Below are 18,715 nucleotides of genomic sequence, written 5' to 3' on the forward strand. Positions count from 1 at the left end.
TGGGCCAATGTGAGATGTTCACGGCGACGCAGGAACAGTTCATTAGGTCTAGCAATAAAGCACGAGAGAGAGAGAGAGAGAGAGAGAGAGAGAGAGAGAGAGAGAGAGAGAGAGAGAGAGAGAGAGAGAGAGAGAGAGAGAGAATCTGCATTTGACTGGAATCACAAGACGGCTCTGACAAGGAAATGGGGCTACTGGCTACTTTGTTTATGGAGGTACCAGCACTTTAACGTCTCACTAACAATGACGTCCATATTGTCAAGAAGTTGCCCTACCTCAGTGGCCCAATGTTATGTTTTCCATGGAGAATCCTCACCCATTCTGTGATTGGTTCAAAGCACTTACCTTCTCGTGTAGCTGCCTGCCTGCCAGGGAGTGTTTTTCGTTTCGTTGTGGGAAAACAAAACGAGGAAAGACAACAACAGGTGATCGGAGACGAAACTTTTATTTTGGAAAATAAATAATCAGGGGTATGGTGACTATATTAACACAAAGGATTATATCCGAATCTTTATTTTATTTTATGGTTTTGTACACATTTTGAGAGCAATGACATTCTTAGAAACAGTGCGTCTATATCTGCAGATTAAACAGGGATTCATTCACTCCTTATTCAAAACTGGTTCACTGGTGTTCGAATCGCGTGTTGAGGGGTTTTCAGAGAGAAGAATGCGATCGATGAGAATTTCCAGGCCCAGGAACAACACAGCGAGCACGTTCCCAGCGGCAAGAACTGCAAACATTCCCTGAAAGTGATGAAAACAGATGAGCCGGCACAACTGCAAAAGGAAAGGCCGGGAAATGAGTCACTTGAGGAGCTCCGTGAAAGCTGGAGTTAATCTGCGAGGTTTCTTTTATGCACTGATGTTAATCAATCGAAGGATCAAATGAACTGTGCCAGAGGGGGGCTGTTATTACCCAGATGTTGGAGACAGAGAGGGAAGTCTTGACCAGAATCTTAGTCGGCGGCTGAAGACAAGAGGTAGAGTTTGGGATGAATTCTCTAAGCCACTGCTCAAACAACCCGGCCTCCGTCACTCGCATTATCCTGTAATCATATATATCATATACATTATATACCCCCATGGGTATATTAGGTGCTAGGTATATTACATTACAATCTAACACACAATATAATAACAAAATACACAATGTGTAGCTGCGCTTGGGGTGGGGAGGGACAAGTACCTCTCACTTAAGGCAGGGCCAAGAGGGCTATCCTTCTGGGCAATCACAGTTATGAGCCAGGACAAGATCCCATCTCGGGACGTGTAGAAGTCACAGCGCCCTGGCGGAGGAAGGAGGGAAGTTTGTGTGCATGAGATGACAGGAGCATCACTGACGGTCTGGGAGGTTAATATGGAACTGGATCTAAGCGGATATTCATGATTTCGCTTACAGCTTTTCTGTTTTGTACGGTGGTTGTCTCCGACATCGCCCGAATTCCATCAACATCCGTAGAAAAAAGGTGAATGTATGACAATTAAACCAGTGATACTTAATCCCCGCGACGTACGTATAATAGACATGACACTTCAACAAAGAGGGAACCTTTTTGAGAGAAGTCTTGAGCAGTCATCATGGTCAGGACGGCCTCGGCTTCGATAAGGACGTGGTCGCCCCGCCTCACCAGGGTGTCCACGCTCTTCGGGTACTCCGCCAGCCTCCGGTACTTGACTCGTCCTGCCGTCTCTGCTTCGGCCACCTCACGGAAGATGCCAGACTCTGCAGACTTAAAAGTGGTCATTGTAAGCTCATAGAACTACTTACTGACGTTTGGTTATTCCTCATAATTCATTCGTTTATTGTTGTACAAGTGCTTATCAGCATGCAATCATTTGCCGATATAGAGAGCAATGGTATCTATTTCTTTCTATCGGGTACACCCGCTGATAATGAACTGGCGCGATAGATAGTCATAGATGGTGGGACATCCCCCCTTACCTTGTCAATAGTGGCGACCCTAAGGGATTTCTCCTATCACCTACGCTCATTCTTCCCTCCATAAATGAATTCTAATCACTCCCCAACCTTACTCACTCTTATGCCAATTTATTCTTTTGCTTTGTACTTGAATTCACTTCCACTCCTCTCCAGTGTTTATTCTCTTTCTCGCACTGAACATGTTTCCATTTCTTTATTTGGAACCTGTGCAAAATCTCGGAATGGGGGGGCTGCATTAACCTGGCTAGATTCAATGGTACAAAAACTCATTTTCTCTCTGTATATCTTTCTGATTCTTACTCGTTCACTGCTGTCAGAATCCAAAGCATCACAGTAGCCTTCGATAGCTGGTTTCCTAAGAAATTTAGAGGAAAGTGTCACATACCCGAAAATACTCCCTGCTGGTTGAGTTGGTCTGCCATATCATATTTACAGACAGGTCATCCACCACATCTTGAAGTGTCTGGTAAGGATGGGGGATGTGCCTCACTGCCAGGAGGGACATGAGGTTACCGGCGTAGCTCCGGGTTAACACCAGCGTCATCATCATCCACACCCCCAACACCAGCTGCTCCCACGACCACCAGCCCTCAGCCACAGAGATGTCTGAAGAAAAGGATAACTCTGGAATCAAGATGAAAACATGCTTGGTTAGCAATGCTGACTGTAACACATTCACGGGCCACCCGGGGTCGAACCCACATGGGTTCGAATCCTGGTCGCGGCTGTCGGCCTGCAGTCAACCCAGCTATTCGTCCTGCCTACGAGCTCGTCGATAAATTGGGTATGTATATACAAATTAAACCCATATAAACATCCAGATATACTTCACCAAAGTATACAAACACGATAGGGACGGCAGCACAACCCTACCTTGCTGCAACAGTATACGAAGCAGACCGAAGGCGTCCTCCACCTTCCATCCACCTCGACCAGGAGAATTATTCTCTCGGGAGGAGCAGGAGGACAAGAGGAACATCGTAGCCGGCACCAGCAGCAGCGCCGTCAGGATGGCCACCCACACCAGGGGCGCCAGGGGCAACAAGAAGCCCCACGGGTCTACCTCTGGCCGCCCTCGGCCGGCCATTATCCTAGCTTTGCAAATCCTTATGGGCCACATAAAGTCGACAGCCTCCGCCCGGTTCTCAGTCGTAGCAAAGGGGCCAAGGCCGATGTCTGCTTCCTGTTGGCATCCGTCACATGGAGGGCATCATTTTAGAGAGAGGAAGTAAGGAGAGCATCTCTGTTGTACTGCTTCTCTATACATGGACCCTTGGCTCTTACTTCAAAGCTGGTGAAATTTGGCTTTACAGACAATCATTACAAGGGTCCTTTAGCTATGAATCATGATCATTATTTTCAGACATTTCGCATATTACTGCCACACAGCACCTGCTCTGCTTGTCCTGCCTGGTACATTACGTCAGGCTTACTTCAGCCTGTGAGCTGTGAGTGGGACACTTTGCCCCACTGTGTGTCCCAGACAACCTACCTTCCTGCTCACTACTCCCATCATGCCAGACCAGGATCCATCAGCTTGTTTGATGCCCCACGTGCCATCAGGAGGACGAACATACACGAATCTGGTAAGTGAAAACAGTACAGGGAATGTCTATTCAAAGGAATCGAAACTGCGCACTCAGAACCATGAAACATAGCATTTCTGTCCTTACGTTTATTACCCTGACTCTACTAGACTGAAGTCTTACGAGAAGTTGATGTTCTCAGCTACTGCCCCCAGCAGGTTGGCCATAGGTCCAGTGAACCACAGCCGCTGACCTCCAGGAGCTGACGGGTCCGGCTTCATCACTGCTCTCTCTATGACCGACTCCAGCATCGTCACTGTCAAGGTCGGACGCTGGATAAATCTGTTGAGGTCGAGTGACAGTTCTTATCGACTGCAGTTCAATTCACAGATTTCTAGCGTTAATGGTAAATATGAGAAGTGGTGTAGTATATCTAGATGATTCCTAGACGGGGCAAAGATTGACAGAATTTGAGCGGTAACGGAACTTGAAACTGAACTCATAAATGAGTTGTTTAATCAATAATGCTGATTAAGTTGATATTGACATGAGCGCAGAAAAACACATGTCATACTATGGAGAGATCCTTATCAAAGGCCATGATACAAACCTAATCCTCCGAGAAAAACTAACAGATATGGACAAAACTTTTTAAAAAAATCTTCGTTAAACGTCCACCTTCTGAAATGAGTAATATTGTTTATAGAAATGTACGTTGTATATATAATTCTTAGTGAACATTATCGGTACATTTCGATGAAAGCAGCTACGGTTGCGAACTGGGATGGTAACTCTGAAAAAAAATGCAAGCTCCAGTGTCTATGGCAAATCTTCATTGTCCTATCACCATGATACACGAAGAAATTTCCTGGTGATCAGTGCAACCTGTAGCTGGGCTGACTCACTTGGCGAACTTCTCAGGGAAGAGTGGAAGATGGACGTGACTGAGGCCCCGACGGGGCTTCCAGGAGGCAACATACGATGCCGGGGTATCGTAAGATGTGTATGGCAGGTGTATATATAGACTGCACCTGCGAGATAATGATCCTCAAATTTGCATCGGGAAAATAAACATCGCTTGAGTACATTTCTTTCTTAGATTATATCAAGACTATATTCATCCTCACGTCTTTTTTTTGTTTCTTGATTCATTTACTTATTTATATATCTAGAGGTTGTATAACTATCGTAGGGGGGTAATCTGCAATACCCTGTGGTGTTGTCCACGATGAGTAACATGGAATTCGTCATCGAGAAGGTCTTCTGCAGGTCCTGCAGCTCCGGGAGTGGCAGGCGGGTGACGACGAGGAGTCTCGTCTGCCACACTAGGAGGCGGCCATTGAGGGAGAAGTCGGCGAAGGCGGCGAGGAAGCCTGGGTCGTCGCTCACCACCACCACCGTCACACACCATAACGACTGACGCAACTGGTGACGTAAAACTGTTGTGCGAATGACGTACTAACCTATAAACCTTATTAGTACGTACGTCAATAACACCTATCTTAGCAAGTATGTATAAGTGAGATGTTTACATCAGCTGTTATGCAAGTGTGTCCTCATTTCCCTGGCAGTTATGTGAGAATGGATGTAATTTCTTTACCAGTGATTTGAAAGGAGTTTTCTCGCCTTGGAAATAACGTAAGCATTCTCTACTCATCTCATACAATGTATGAGTGACCTCTCCTCATCCATATCATGAATAACCTACACCTTACGTAGTCACGAATGATTTACGAACCCTAGTCAAGAACATGAGAGTGACTTACTCTCCAAGCTTCGTCGACCACCAGGGAGAGTTGCTCCTGCGTACCGTTGACGTTTTGGCTGTCCACTACTACTTCGAAGACCGCAACTCCCCACGGAGCCCGAAGCTGACTGATTCCCTTAAGGGAATCAAATACTAGAAGTGGCATACTTATACACAGAATACCTACTCACATGAATGACAAAAGAGATCTCATGCTCACAGACAGAAGGTTTAGCAAATAGTTATGATAAGGTCTGTACAGACGAACCTTAAAGACAGTTGGGGGTGAAGTACTGCCTTCTGTGAAGAGGAAAATGGAGCAGTGTGGATATGATACTGCTACTAGGACGCTTTCCACCGCCTCTCCAGCTAATGTCAGTGTTTCGTGCTCACCTGTTAGGAAAATGGGGGAGGATGAACAGCTGGGTTAACTGAGGACCGGTTGCCGGGACAAAGATTCGGCACAGCAGTTATATCCGTGGTTGTGATTGCGAGGCCTGAAGCACAACTCTAGACATTATGGAGTCTGTTTTTGCTGTCACTTATAGACAATAGGTGTTACATGGTACGTCAAAGCTTTATTATTTCTACTATCATTATCATTATCATTATTATCATTATCATTATTATCATTATTATCATTATCATTATTATCATTATTATCATTATCATTATTATTATTATCATTATTATTATTATTATTATTATTATTATTATTATTATTATTATTATCATTATTATTATTATTATTATTACTATTATTATTATTATTATCATTATAACTATTATTATCATTATTATCATCATTATTATTATTATCATTATTATTATTATTATTATTATTATTATTATTATTATTATTATTATTATTGTCATTATTATTATTGCTATTATTATCATCATTATTATTATCATTATCATTATTATTGTTATTTTTATCACTATCATTATCATTATCATCATCATTATCATTCCTCTGTTGGACAGTCGTAAAACACTTCAGTGTGTGTGATCATCGTAGCTGAAGTCAGTGTAGCTTGTATTAACACCATTTGTCGAGAGGGATCTCAGCCTCGACATTCTCAATCAAATGCAACGACAGACTTACCCACAGCAGGCAAGTCCCGAGGTAAAATATTGGATCACAGGTCTGTTTTTTTTTTCTTTTTTTAAAGACTTTCTACTTACCATGACGATGCGGTCGTTGTGCTACCGTCGGGTTGATAGGAACAGCTTGGAGTATCAGCAGTAACGGCAGAGTCACCAACATATCCATAGATAAAATCTGAGAGGAGAAACATGATCAGTATGAGAATTCTTGATGTGATGACATATGAACTCTCACCAAACACTTCTCTCATTGTTGTACTGATACTCCTTACTAGATACTATATGACTAGGCTTCGAACAGAACTATCTTAGAGTTTGTTGATTCAAACACCACTAAAGCAGGAGGCTGATTTAATCCACACGAATGATATTGCAGTTACACACATTGCGTATCTGTGAATGATCGTCAACTATAGAAAGATTCGAATGGACTCAGTGGTCTGTTGCTGTCTGAATTCCTCTGTTTCATAATATTCACAAAATTTGCTACCAGTACCCCTTGTATTTCTTATTTTGACTTTTCTTTTTTCTAATGTCGTTCGTTTCATATTTCTTTCGTCATGTGATCTACCCCGACAACGACAAGGTCTACTACAAAATGTAGAAGGACTCAAATTCTTAACTTCATATATACAAAAACGACATAAAAGCCAGACACACTCACAAATCATTAAACCTTTGTGATGCACGAGTAGATGTGTCGCGGGTGGTAGATTATGTGATGCACGGGTAGATGTGTCGCGGGTGGTAGGTTTTGTGATGCACGGGTAGATGTGTCGCACGTGGTAGATTATGTGATGCACGAGTAGATGTGCTGCGGGTGGTAGATTATGTGATGCACGGGTAGATGTGCTGCAGGAGGTAGATTATGCACGAGTAGATGTGTCGCGGGTGGTAGATTATGTGATGCACGATTAGATGTGTCGCGGCTGGTAGATTATGTGATGCACGGGTAGATGTGTCGCGGGTTGTAGATTCTGTGATACACGGGTAGATGTGCCGAGAGCGGTATACTATGAAGTAATACTCTAACGCCTACCATAAGAAACTGATAAACACTTTATAGACATACCAGAAACATATCGAATTTTCCATTATCTCACCGTAAAATTTCGCCTTAAGCTAAATGACATATACGAAAAGTGAACATATGTTTCGATATATTTCCTAAGTTCCGATAAACGATAGTGAGGAAGAGATGTTTAAATGTATGTTTTTCAAAGCAAACATCAGCACTGAAGTATGTATCATTTTGATTTGGATAAAACCTCTCATTTAATAGAAAAAAAAAAAACTTGCCACTCCCTGACATATAACATATTCCTTTATCTTCATTCAGAATACGTTTTCTGATACATAAAATTCGTAGGTGCAAATTATTTGAATAACTTGTGTTAAGACACTGACAGACTGTCATACATTTAACACAATTAGATGACTTTGCCCATTCGATATTCTAAGGATAAGATCATTGTGTGAAGAATCTCCAACACTGTTACATTCACTAGCCCATTATACTTTAACAAAACTACTTGAGCTAAGATTTCAGTTATGTCTCTTGTGATTTAGAATCATTGTACTGAGAGGAAGATTCAGATGAATCATTTGAGAACCGAAGCTCAGTGGCGGTAGACGAACTGGTCGCTTTCTTAATGCATATTGCGACCCGCTGGTGTAGGATGGACGATGGAAGGAGGAGCTAATTTCCCTGTGAAATGGAAACAAATTGTGGTAAAAGAGTATAAGCTGATGATGCAGTTTGTTCTCGTAGATATGGCACTGCAGCCGCTGTTGTGGGAGATCTGAGTGATGTGGACATCATGCCATTCATAAGGTTAAGATGATCAATGTGATGATTAATATGACAATCTTTTGTTTGATGGAGCCCTTACTCATGTTGTTTATTGTCACCGTTTTATATCGACCATTTGCTTGTAACAATTAATGTATATTTGCTTTGCCGTAGAGTCTAAAGGTAGAGGTTAATAAGATACTCTTAACATTAAAAATGGTTTAATGGTTTCATCAACGAATACCTATTATTGATTAAACTTCCCTAAAGATTTCAGTAGAGATAGATACACACATTGATTTCTTATGATCAACAAGCCACATCACCTTCCTTCACCTAAAACAAGTCTTCATAAGAAATCATATGTCTTGCCTCCGCTCTGATCTCTACTTTTCTTCGTCACCCATAGTCAGTGTCAGTATGGCTATAGAATGAAGGCTACATAGATTCTTCTTTGTGAATTTTAAGGTACCTGGTCGTTAAAGTACTTGGCTGTTGGGGTATCTGGTCGTTAGGGTACTTGGTCGTACGATCTGGCTACGACTAGTGGTCCATAACGGGTGCTGGTCGTGGCTACAAGTTCTGATGACAGAGGACCTACACTACAAGCACACTGAGTACCTACGGCCAAATTTTCGACACCTTAAGCTGTGATTTCTATGCCTAGATGTTCTTTATTTCTGATCTGATGAAAGCTTTGAAGGTATACAAAACTTTTAACGGAGGTTGTGGTTTTGGATCACTGCAAACAGCTTTAAAGCATCACTATACGAAGGCTTGAGCACCATTTCCTTCCTCCTGGGCAGAGGATGGGCCAAAGGCGTGGGTAGTCTCCCGGCGTAAAGAGAGCTGACAGAGATGTCTGCTGGTGTCTTCTTCGAGCTGGATAGCATCGCCGATGGCACGGATGTCGAGACTTCCACCTCACGCGCCAGACGGGGTTTGCACCGGTGATGTCTAGTGTTCACGTGTCCGTCTCGTTGCCAGCGGTGTATCCACCTGTACACGGTGGTCATGCTGGCGCCAGTCACCAGGCCAATGTCGCGGACGGACATGCCAGACAACCACATCTGGACGAACCTCGCGCGGTCCGCGAAGATCGTGTGCGTGAATAGTCTCGGGTGTTCCATGATATTCCTCTGGAAGAGAGAAGAAAGAAGTTGAGAATCACGAAGACTCCATTGTGAATAGCTGTGCATGAATAGAATATTCATCTCAGAGTTAAATCATGGGAGTTGAAAACACACGCATGGAGGAGAATACACTAAATACATACATAGAGAGCGAAGGAGACTTTTACGCGACCAAAGTAGTGATCCATAGATTATTAGGCGTAGATACCTCGTCCTCAATATCGTTGTATCATAACTTTCATTAATAATGAATGATAAAGTTCTTCTGGTAATCGTAACATAATTTCTTTACTTGAAACATAGAAGAACAATCTTAGACGTGATTGTTCTTTATATGTTCTTTAGAACTTTTTTTTTTTTTTTTTTTTGCGTTTCCTGTACAGTAAGCCTTTCTATATTTCTGTATCCATATGTTGTATCTAGGTTGTAGCTCATCCTACCCTTCATAATATTATTATTTTGTTTCGCTCAGGGTGTTTTCCAATGCATTTTATGCCCAATGGAGTGTGTTCTTTTTCCGAGTTTGTTTCTTATATACATGTTATTTACGATTTAAATTTCATATCCAAGGTTTGTGACGCAGTTTTTCTCTCTTTTTTTGTAGATATCTGATGATGCCTCTGTGAAGGCGAAAGTTTGATTAGAATAAAATGAATGACTTTGGACAACTGGTGTTTGAACATCCACCTTATGGTAGAATGATACTGTGGAAATTAGAAAACATAAAAAAAGAATATTGATAACCCTACAGATGCTGTCGTATTAAATTCTATGTGCATATATATATATATATATATATATATATATATATATATATATATCAACTGACTGTTATATTTCTCTCTTGTGTCTCCCCTGATGATGTGATTATTACACGAAAGTGCAGTTGGGAACTTTTCGAGTTTCATTTTCCCCATGGAATCATAGGAATATATATATATATATATATATATATATATATATATATATATATATATATATATATATATATATATATATATATATATATATATATATATATATATAATATATATATATATATGTACATATATATCCACTCGTATTAGGTATCGAATAAGAACCTAAAATTACATTAACTTCTCCCAAGTCAAACATTAGTACAAATGCCGTAAAAAAGAAAAAAAAAAGAAGAACCGCTCTCAACACTTACTGGTAACAGGAGTCTTAAAAGGAAAATAATTTCTTATTATCCACCACAAAATGCTAACTTCCTCCATCCAGAAAAATGTGCTTTCACCTGCCTGGTTACATGTGCTACATCTGCCTGGTCTTATGTACTGCACCTCCTCTGGTCATACGTGCTACAACTACCTAGTCATCTACACCTGTTCAAGGCAAAATTGAACAAAGCTGCAGATCATACAAAACAGAGCACTAAGAATAATCACCAGCTACCTGACCTCCACAGGTACTCAACACTTGCATCGTCAAAAGAAAGAAAGAAAGAAAGAAATATTTCCAATACAATCACATCTCTATATGCTCGAGACTCAACTCTTCGGCAACACCAGTAAAATCCTTTTTTTCCTTGCACAAACCACTTCATCACCAACCAAAGAAACTTGGGCAGATATATGAGACTTGCTCTTGCCTGTCACTTCGTCAACTTGAAACATATCTAGAGATCTTCCCTTCCCTAACAAACACGACAATGACGAAATACAAAAAACATCCTGATAATCCGACGATACAATGAGTACCCTCCCTCTTAACCTAGATTTAAACGCCATTCCGTTAAATAAACGACCACCTGAACCCCTTACTACCTCGAAGAAAAGAGGAAAATACCGAATGAGACGGTAGTAGCACTACGAGGGCAGCAGCAACAGCAGCAGCAGCAGCAGCAGTAGCAGCAGCAGCCTCTTACTATTAATGATGGGCGTGTGTGAGTGTTGTGTGTCAGAGCTCCTGATGGTGTTGCCGGCAGGAGCAGCTGGAGTGGTGTGTCGTCCTAGGGAGCTGACCGGTCGCTAAATGACTGGCTTAACGAATCGCGCGCGCCTCAATTCTATTGATCCACGTCTTGTAACGTTAGTCAGTGGTACGTCCATAAAGATGCAATGGTTTACTGACATTTGATTTGTGTGCTGGATGTGTGATCATCCCATGAAAACAACTGTTGTGATTTGCTAAGACGAAAATACCATGCAAAGTAGACACTGGATTTTTGTGAGGATTAACAGGACCTGTGTCATGACTCATGTATTTCCCCATGTCTTTCTTTGATGAATATTGTATTTTTTACATATGATGTAAGATATAGATAACGTACAGTATATTACTGTACTTCTATATATATCAGGTATAGAAAGCTGAATTGTCGAAGGAGTTATGTGTGTGTGTGTGTGTGTGTGTGTGTGTGTGTGTGTGTGTCTGTAAGATAACACGAATAAAGGAAACGTTACCAGCCAAGGAAACTGTTGTCTTTAGTGACTGAGTTTCTAGTTTTCGTTTTCTTTTTTTTATCGCTTCTTCAAAGACCCACTACGGAATTTGATCACTCCTTCAAAGATCCACTGGGTAATATTTCATCGCTCCTTTAAACACCCACCGAGGAAACAGGAAATTTAATCAAAACACAAATTTCGAGTTTGATAGTTATATTGACCTTACTGTTATCACAGATACAAGTGAAATATTGATTAAGAATAACCAGAAATATGGACACTGTTGTAGTGATGTACCAAACCTATGGTAAGGCCTATGTAGTGTGTTCACTTGCTTGTTTCTGTAAGCAGATAATGCCACAGATGTGGGTTGACGAACCTTGGGCATTATGTTAACATGAAGGTCAAAATACATAGATAATATCACCCAACTGTGGCTTAATACAATGGTGGTATAGGTAGAAATAATACTCTAGTCTACGCGAGGTAGCTTTTTACTGACAAGTCCAATGTCAGTGTACAGTACATATGTTGGTTTACACACTTAAATACATGTCGTATACTGATTAGCTTCTGTCTCCTGATGTCGCACATAACCATCCCCCTTCTACATGTAGGCCTTTAGAGTTGCTCCGTCTCAAAGTGTAGATCGCATGTTGGACAAACCTTCCTCTCACTGTCAAACTCCACTCTGGCTACCGTAAGGTAGAGCCCCAAGTACTGAGGCCTTCAAGAGAGTAGAGAAGGATTCCAGCAGTCTGTGCACAGGCGAAGACAATGAGCATTCCCTGGAAAGAGCAAAGGTGGATATATTCTTTTTTTTCACAGGGAAGATCTATTGACACGGGGTGGGAAACTAGTCTAACTTTACCAATGTAATTTCATAACTGGAGCAAATTGTTGGGGAGCTGTCTCTCCTCTTCGGCTGTCGTCATATTACCCAAATGTGTTTTGTAGAGAAAGATGTACTGACGGTGATCTGTCTTGGAAGGTAGAGGCAGTAGGTTCCATTGGGTATTCCTCCTATAAACCAGTACTGGAAGATCCCAAACTCCGTCATCGTCATGACCCTGTGTGAGAAAGAGAATGATAAGGGATGAACTTCCTGAAATCGACGCAGGCGACGGTCTTAACACTGTCGTGAATGCCTGTCCTCATTCACATTGCCGTAGATTATTAGAGACACGATACATACTCAAGCATACTCAGGAAAATATACACACGCTCTCTCTCTCTCTCTCTCTCTCTCTCTCTCTCTCTCTCTCTCTCTCTCTCTCTCTCTCTCTCTCTCTCTCTCTCTCTCTCTCTCTCTCTCTCTCTCTCTCCCTCTCTCTCTCTGACTTCTATTTGTGTGATACGGGGAGATAGTTTCACACTCGTGTTGTCCCTTTCAATGTATAACTTACAACATCACTTAAGAAAGATAGTCGTACCTCTTGCTTATAGCATGGGAAAGTGGGCTGTGCTTTTGGCTGATCATACTTGCGGAAAACGGCAGGAATCCCTCCCTAGATATGTAGAAATCACACCGACCTGTCAAGGAAGAGAAGGAGAAAAGAAGCTATTCATTTTTTCCGAAATAAACAACCTCTTGATGGTTCATGAGGCTCAGGTATGATAAGAGATAATTGATAACAATAACTGACATTCAATTTAGAAGTCAGGCTTGTGAAAGAGACATGACTGAATGTGATCTTGTCAATAAAGGGAGAAAGTATACAGACAAATTAGAATAAATCTTTTTAAATTTTGTTTTCTTTTTAGTCTAATGATAGACTGTATTCCAATCAACATTATGCGTCACGGTCAGGAACGCTAACCACTCCACCACGGGAGTCCATAAAACTTTTAGTTAATCACTTTAGGTACAGCCTCTTATTTACTTAAAAGACAACTAAGCCTTCCTTACGAATTCAATTTCAGGAGAAAGTATGTATCAGGAGAAAGTACGTAAGGTCGGTCATCTTCCGTAACCTGTTTGTGAGAAGTCTTGAGTGACTAGATGTCTTAGCGCAGTGGATGGGCCTGTGAAGACATGGTCACCCCGTCTCACCACAGTGTCGATATTGTCTCGAAACTCCGTCTGTATCAGGAACTTGAGTCGACCCTCATCCTCCAAGTCGGCAACTTCTCGAAATATCCCAGATTCGACGGACTGAGAATAGTTCAGATATAAACGTCTTAAAGACGAGACACAAAATCATCAATGCACTTTTGTGTATTGGATAAGAACAAGCACATCTCTGGGACTTGTATCGAGACAGCACAACATACGTGAAGATATTGTTCCTGGGCTGAGTTCTTCTGCCATATCATGGCTACGGTGGAGTCGTCCAGCACATCCCTGAGGGTGTGGTAAGGTTGAGGGATGTGCCTCACTGCCAGGAGGGACATGAGGTTACCGGAGTAGCTCCGGGTTAACACCAGCGTCATCATCATCCACACCCCCAACACCAGTCGCTCCCACGACCACCAGTCTTGGAGCTTTGGAATGCCTAGACATTGAAGCCCCAAAGACTCGGTTAACAGAAGGTATCCTGCCTGCCAAGTTATGTATACAACACAGGAATTAAAGATCATACTAGAAGGCCACTAATTCATAGGTATACAATACTCCGAAGGGGTTAACTAGAGTTTACAGGAAAGACACGTCCATGATATCTCCACAACTGACTAGAAGGAATTTCTTTCCTCTTTTATGAATCTGCGGAAAAAAAAAACTTCATTGTTTAACTGTAAATGGTATTGGCATCCTACTGTTGGACTTACCCTGCTGGAACAGAACGCGAACAAAGCTTAATGCCTCTGTTGACCACTTCCATTTTCCAGGCATCACGACCCGGAGGAAGCGAAGCAGAGACAAGAACACTGCTGGCAAGACCAGTAGTGACGTCACTATGGCTGCCCACACCGATGGGGCGAAGGGCAGCAGGAAGCCCCAGGTGTCCACCTCTGGTCTCCCTAATGCGGCCAGAATCCTCAGCTCATCTGTCCACGAAGGCCAGCTGAAGTCGACCACCTGGGCGCGAGGAAGCGTCATGAAGAAAAGTCCAGGTGCGAAGTCTGCCTCCTGTATACAAAATGAAGCATTACACTTATGGGAAATGTGGAATAGAGAGATTTCGGGAAGGTGTTAAACTAAGAAGCACTTTCTTTTTTCTTTTTTTGTCCTCACGTGAATTGTATGTGTTAAAACATTCATTTTCTTAATGCGTTAATCACTTTAGCCAACTTTCAGGTTCATGGAAATAACAATAAACATCAAATCTTGTAGTTATTTACTTATTTCAATAAATAGTTGTCCCTCATGCTAGGAGTCGTTCACAAAAGCTTACCTTCAGAATTCATAAGCTTAACATTGGTTACCAAGGGGGAAGAGGTCAGTTCTTTTAGCAGTTCTTTATCGAAGCTTTGTAAATCTCTTGCTTCAGAACCAACAAACCCGTGTATGGAAACCTCTCATATTCAGATGCACCTCACAATGACATCGTGGCACCACGACACCAGGCAAACAGCCATATAAATGAGGCAGTAGATCTCCCGATGAGAACGTTGGCTCACTCAAAAAGCCCAATGGTTAGCAACTCCTTTTTCCTCACCACACTTACTGAATCGTCCAGCTCTGCTTTGGTGCTCCACGAACGGTGGACTCTGACGCGTTCGTTCGCTCTGCTTCGGTGCTCCACGACACTTACCTTCCTGACTACCATGCCCACCATGCCGGACCAGGACCCGTCTCTCTGCTTAGCGCCGAAGGATTTTTCAACTGACCGCACGTATCTGTACCTGAAGAAGAAGAAGAAGAATTAGAAGAAGAAGAAGAAGAAGAAGAAGAAGAAGAAGAAGAAGAAGAAGAAGAAGAAGAAGAAGAAGAAGAATTAGAAGAAGAAAAAGAAGAAGAAGAAGAAGAAAAAGAAGAAGAAGAAGAAGAAGAAGAAGAAGAAGAAGAAGAAGAATAAGAAGAAGAAGAAGAAGGTCATTACGCTTGAGAAGTCTGTGTTTCAGAGAGCATTCGACTGGAGTCGTCATTGCCCTCTTGAATATAATAATCAGAAGGCATCCACCCGTCTCTCACCACTCCTGGAAAACCCAATCTAGTGCAGGACTTACGTGAAGTTCATGCTCCTGGAAATGTACTCGACGGCGTTGGCCAACGCTCCAGTGAAGGTGAGGCGATGTCCTCCAGGTGCACCTGGGTCCTCTACCACTGACATCTCATGATATGGCTGGACTTCCACGGCCACCACCAGCGTTGGTCGGGACGGGAATCTGGTGTAATGGTTCTGACGCTTTACCGTTTGTAAGGAAGTACTATGTGATCTCTCTCAGACACATTTTATGCTGTGTTTGAAATGAAAAATGGGCACAAATCGTAACTAAAAAGCTACAGAAGTATTAAGTAAAATACAAGAATATCAAAATGCACACACACACACACACACACACACACACACACACACACACACACACACACACACACACACACACACACTCACACACACACAGACAAACACACAGACACAGACAGAGACACACACACACGCACATGCACACGCTTGCGTATTTGAGTAAAAGAAAGAATTCTATGTAGGGTAAGGACGGTGTATAACGGGAAGAATTGAATATGTCCTGAGAGACGTAATATGAAAAGGGTTGATGGATGACAGTGTGATGACTTGGCACAGGACACTGTGAAAGTACCTGTGTGTAACTAAGGAGAGATGAAGAAGATAAGGCAAAATGCCAGTAACGATAAGAAAGGAAGGAGGGAGGTATGCTCCAAGCTTGATTTTGAGAAGCTCAGGATATGCGAAGTTCTTGTTTTTATGACAGCAAGTCGGAGATATTCATGCTTACTGGAGCATGGTGTAAAATGGAACATCAATTCTCTTTTCACTTTTTTTTCAAGCAATTTATAAAGTACAAGTGTCTCAATTCACCTTTCTGTTAATGGAAGTACATAGTTCACACATACACTTACTTGGAGAACTTGTCAGGGAAGAGTGGGAGGTGGGTGGTGAGGCTGAGACCCCGATGGGGCGTCCAGGAGGCAACCAGCAAGGCCTGTTCTTCCCTGGGACTGTATGGCAAGTGTATATACACACTGCATCTGTCGAGGATGTCGTCCACAATTGTATCATACAGCACAAGTGAATCTGAAGTTGATGAGCCATTTACTAATAACTATTTCGTGAATGACATAAACATATATGTTACACTGTGGCTAAGTAAGCCATCGAAGTAGAGTCGACCGGCTCGCTACTACCGTAAGAAGGAGTGTCGGGTCTCATCCACGATGAGTAACATGGCGTTCGTCATGGATAGAGTCTCTTGGAGATCTCGAAGCTTCGGGAGGAGCAGGCGGGTGACGACGAGGAGCCTCGTCGGCCACACCAGGAGGCCGCGTCTGAAGGACAAGTCGGCGAAGGCGGCGAGGAAGGCTGGGTCGTCGCTCACCACCACCACCGTCACGCGCCACGACAACTGACGAAGCTGTGGACGTCAATACGGTAACAATACTGACGGTAATCTACCAGTTTTCATTGTCTATAAGAGCGACCTGTCTGCTGAGCAGCGGTATATGAATCTTCACATAATCAGCAATGTGAAGTGAACAATATACGTCAGCAGCAATGTAAGAGTGAAAATATATGTCAACAGAAATGTACAAGTGGCCCATCTCCGTCAGCAGCAATGTAAGAGTGGCCCATCTCCGTCAGCAACGACGTTATAAGAATGGCCCATCTCCGTCAGCAGCAATGTAAGAATGGCCCATCTCCGTCAGCAGCAATGTAAGAATGGCCCATCTCCGTCAGCAGCAATGTAAGAATGGCCCATCTCCGTCAGCAGCAAGGTGTGTATGTGTGTGTGCGTGCGACCTAACCACTTCAGCCGTAATATTCGAGTGATATATTGGATACACTACTACTATAGGTGAATTCCTCTCCTCACCAGCGATGTGAGTTACTCAAACACAGCCATTATGTGAGGGCCAGTTTACTCGTTCCGGCGGTAACATGAGGGTGTCCTGCCTGCCCTTATGAGTGGCAGAGGAGTGACCTATCCACATCATGAGTAACGTGAGAGTAACGCAACCATCTTAGGAGTAACGTACCGCAGCAATGATAACGTAACCTTCCTCGATCGTAACTCGCGATTGGCTAACAGATCCTACGAATAACGAGAGTGACCAACTCGCCTTAGTAGTGATACAATAGTGCTGACCACTCACCTGCCGAGCTTGGCCGACCACTCGAGAGATATGCGTCTGCGTCAGGTTGGGCTCCCGCTGCCCATCCACTGTTATCTGGAACACACCCGTCCCCCAGGGCGCCCGGACTTGCTCCATCACCTGTTGTGTGGAAGTTTTAAGCTGAGCATAAGGTTGTATCGTTCTGTAGGATGGACAGAGCACTTGGATTCGAACCCCATAACTTATATATTTCTTCATCTATTTCCTCAATAAACTCCCTAAGAAACCACACGACGAATGTTTCAACTCCCGGAACCTTCTTTTTTTCCTTCCCTCCAAAAGACAGTCGTAAGGGATTTTCGAGGCTGTATCGAGTATGTTGAGTTCTTGTTTCGATCCTGTCGATGCAGGAAGGTAATGTATGTATGAACGCACCTCGAAGACAGAGGAAGCCGAGGTCTTGAGATCTATGAAGAGGAAGATAGAGTAGTCGGGATGCGATGCCACTGAGAGGATAGGGTCCATCACCTCAGCTGCCAATGTAATCGTTTCACGTTCAGCTGAAAAAAGGAGTGAAATCTATTCAAAGTTACAGACACCTGACATAATCAAGTTTTTAGTTCAGCTTTATATGTTATATATTTCTTTACGTGAGACGTCTGATTCAGGAAAACTATGGCATGTATGATATAGTGCTTTCCAGTTAATAATGGTTCACACGACTCCCCAAGTCTTTATTATGTACATACATATATAGCGTTCCATATTGTGGCAGTAGATTCTCGTTGAAATTGTTACTGTTAATATCATTGTTATTGTTATCATTAACATTATCATTACTATTCTTATTATTAATATTATT

General features: G+C 42.5%; 2 protein-coding genes across 2 annotated transcripts; both read right to left on the reverse strand.

Annotated features, from left to right (window-relative positions):
* Positions 1-510: 510 nt before the first annotated feature.
* LOC139752609 (probable glutamate receptor) lies at positions 511-18,009 on the reverse strand. The gene is made up of 11 exons (XM_071668367.1): positions 17,893-18,009; positions 16,927-17,153; positions 16,642-16,770; positions 15,771-15,929; positions 15,356-15,446; positions 2,818-3,127; positions 2,330-2,550; positions 1,552-1,732; positions 1,189-1,288; positions 919-1,048; positions 511-746 (listed from the first exon to the last, which is right to left on the reverse strand). The coding sequence occupies exons 1-11, from the start codon at positions 18,007-18,009 to the stop codon at positions 603-605; spliced, it is 1,809 nt and encodes a 602-aa protein (XP_071524468.1). The 3' UTR covers positions 511-602.
* On the reverse strand, positions 12,050-15,123 carry LOC139753161 (uncharacterized). Its single transcript, XM_071669340.1, has 7 exons — positions 15,103-15,123; positions 14,430-14,730; positions 13,935-14,155; positions 13,635-13,815; positions 13,094-13,193; positions 12,601-12,730; positions 12,050-12,448 (listed from the first exon to the last, which is right to left on the reverse strand). The coding sequence occupies exons 1-7, from the start codon at positions 15,121-15,123 to the stop codon at positions 12,356-12,358; spliced, it is 1,047 nt and encodes a 348-aa protein (XP_071525441.1). The 3' UTR covers positions 12,050-12,355.
* Positions 18,010-18,715: the final 706 nt, after the last annotated feature.

Source organism: Panulirus ornatus, chromosome 2, assembly GCF_036320965.1.
Source record: "Panulirus ornatus isolate Po-2019 chromosome 2, ASM3632096v1, whole genome shotgun sequence".
NCBI lineage: Eukaryota > Metazoa > Arthropoda > Malacostraca > Decapoda > Palinuridae > Panulirus > Panulirus ornatus.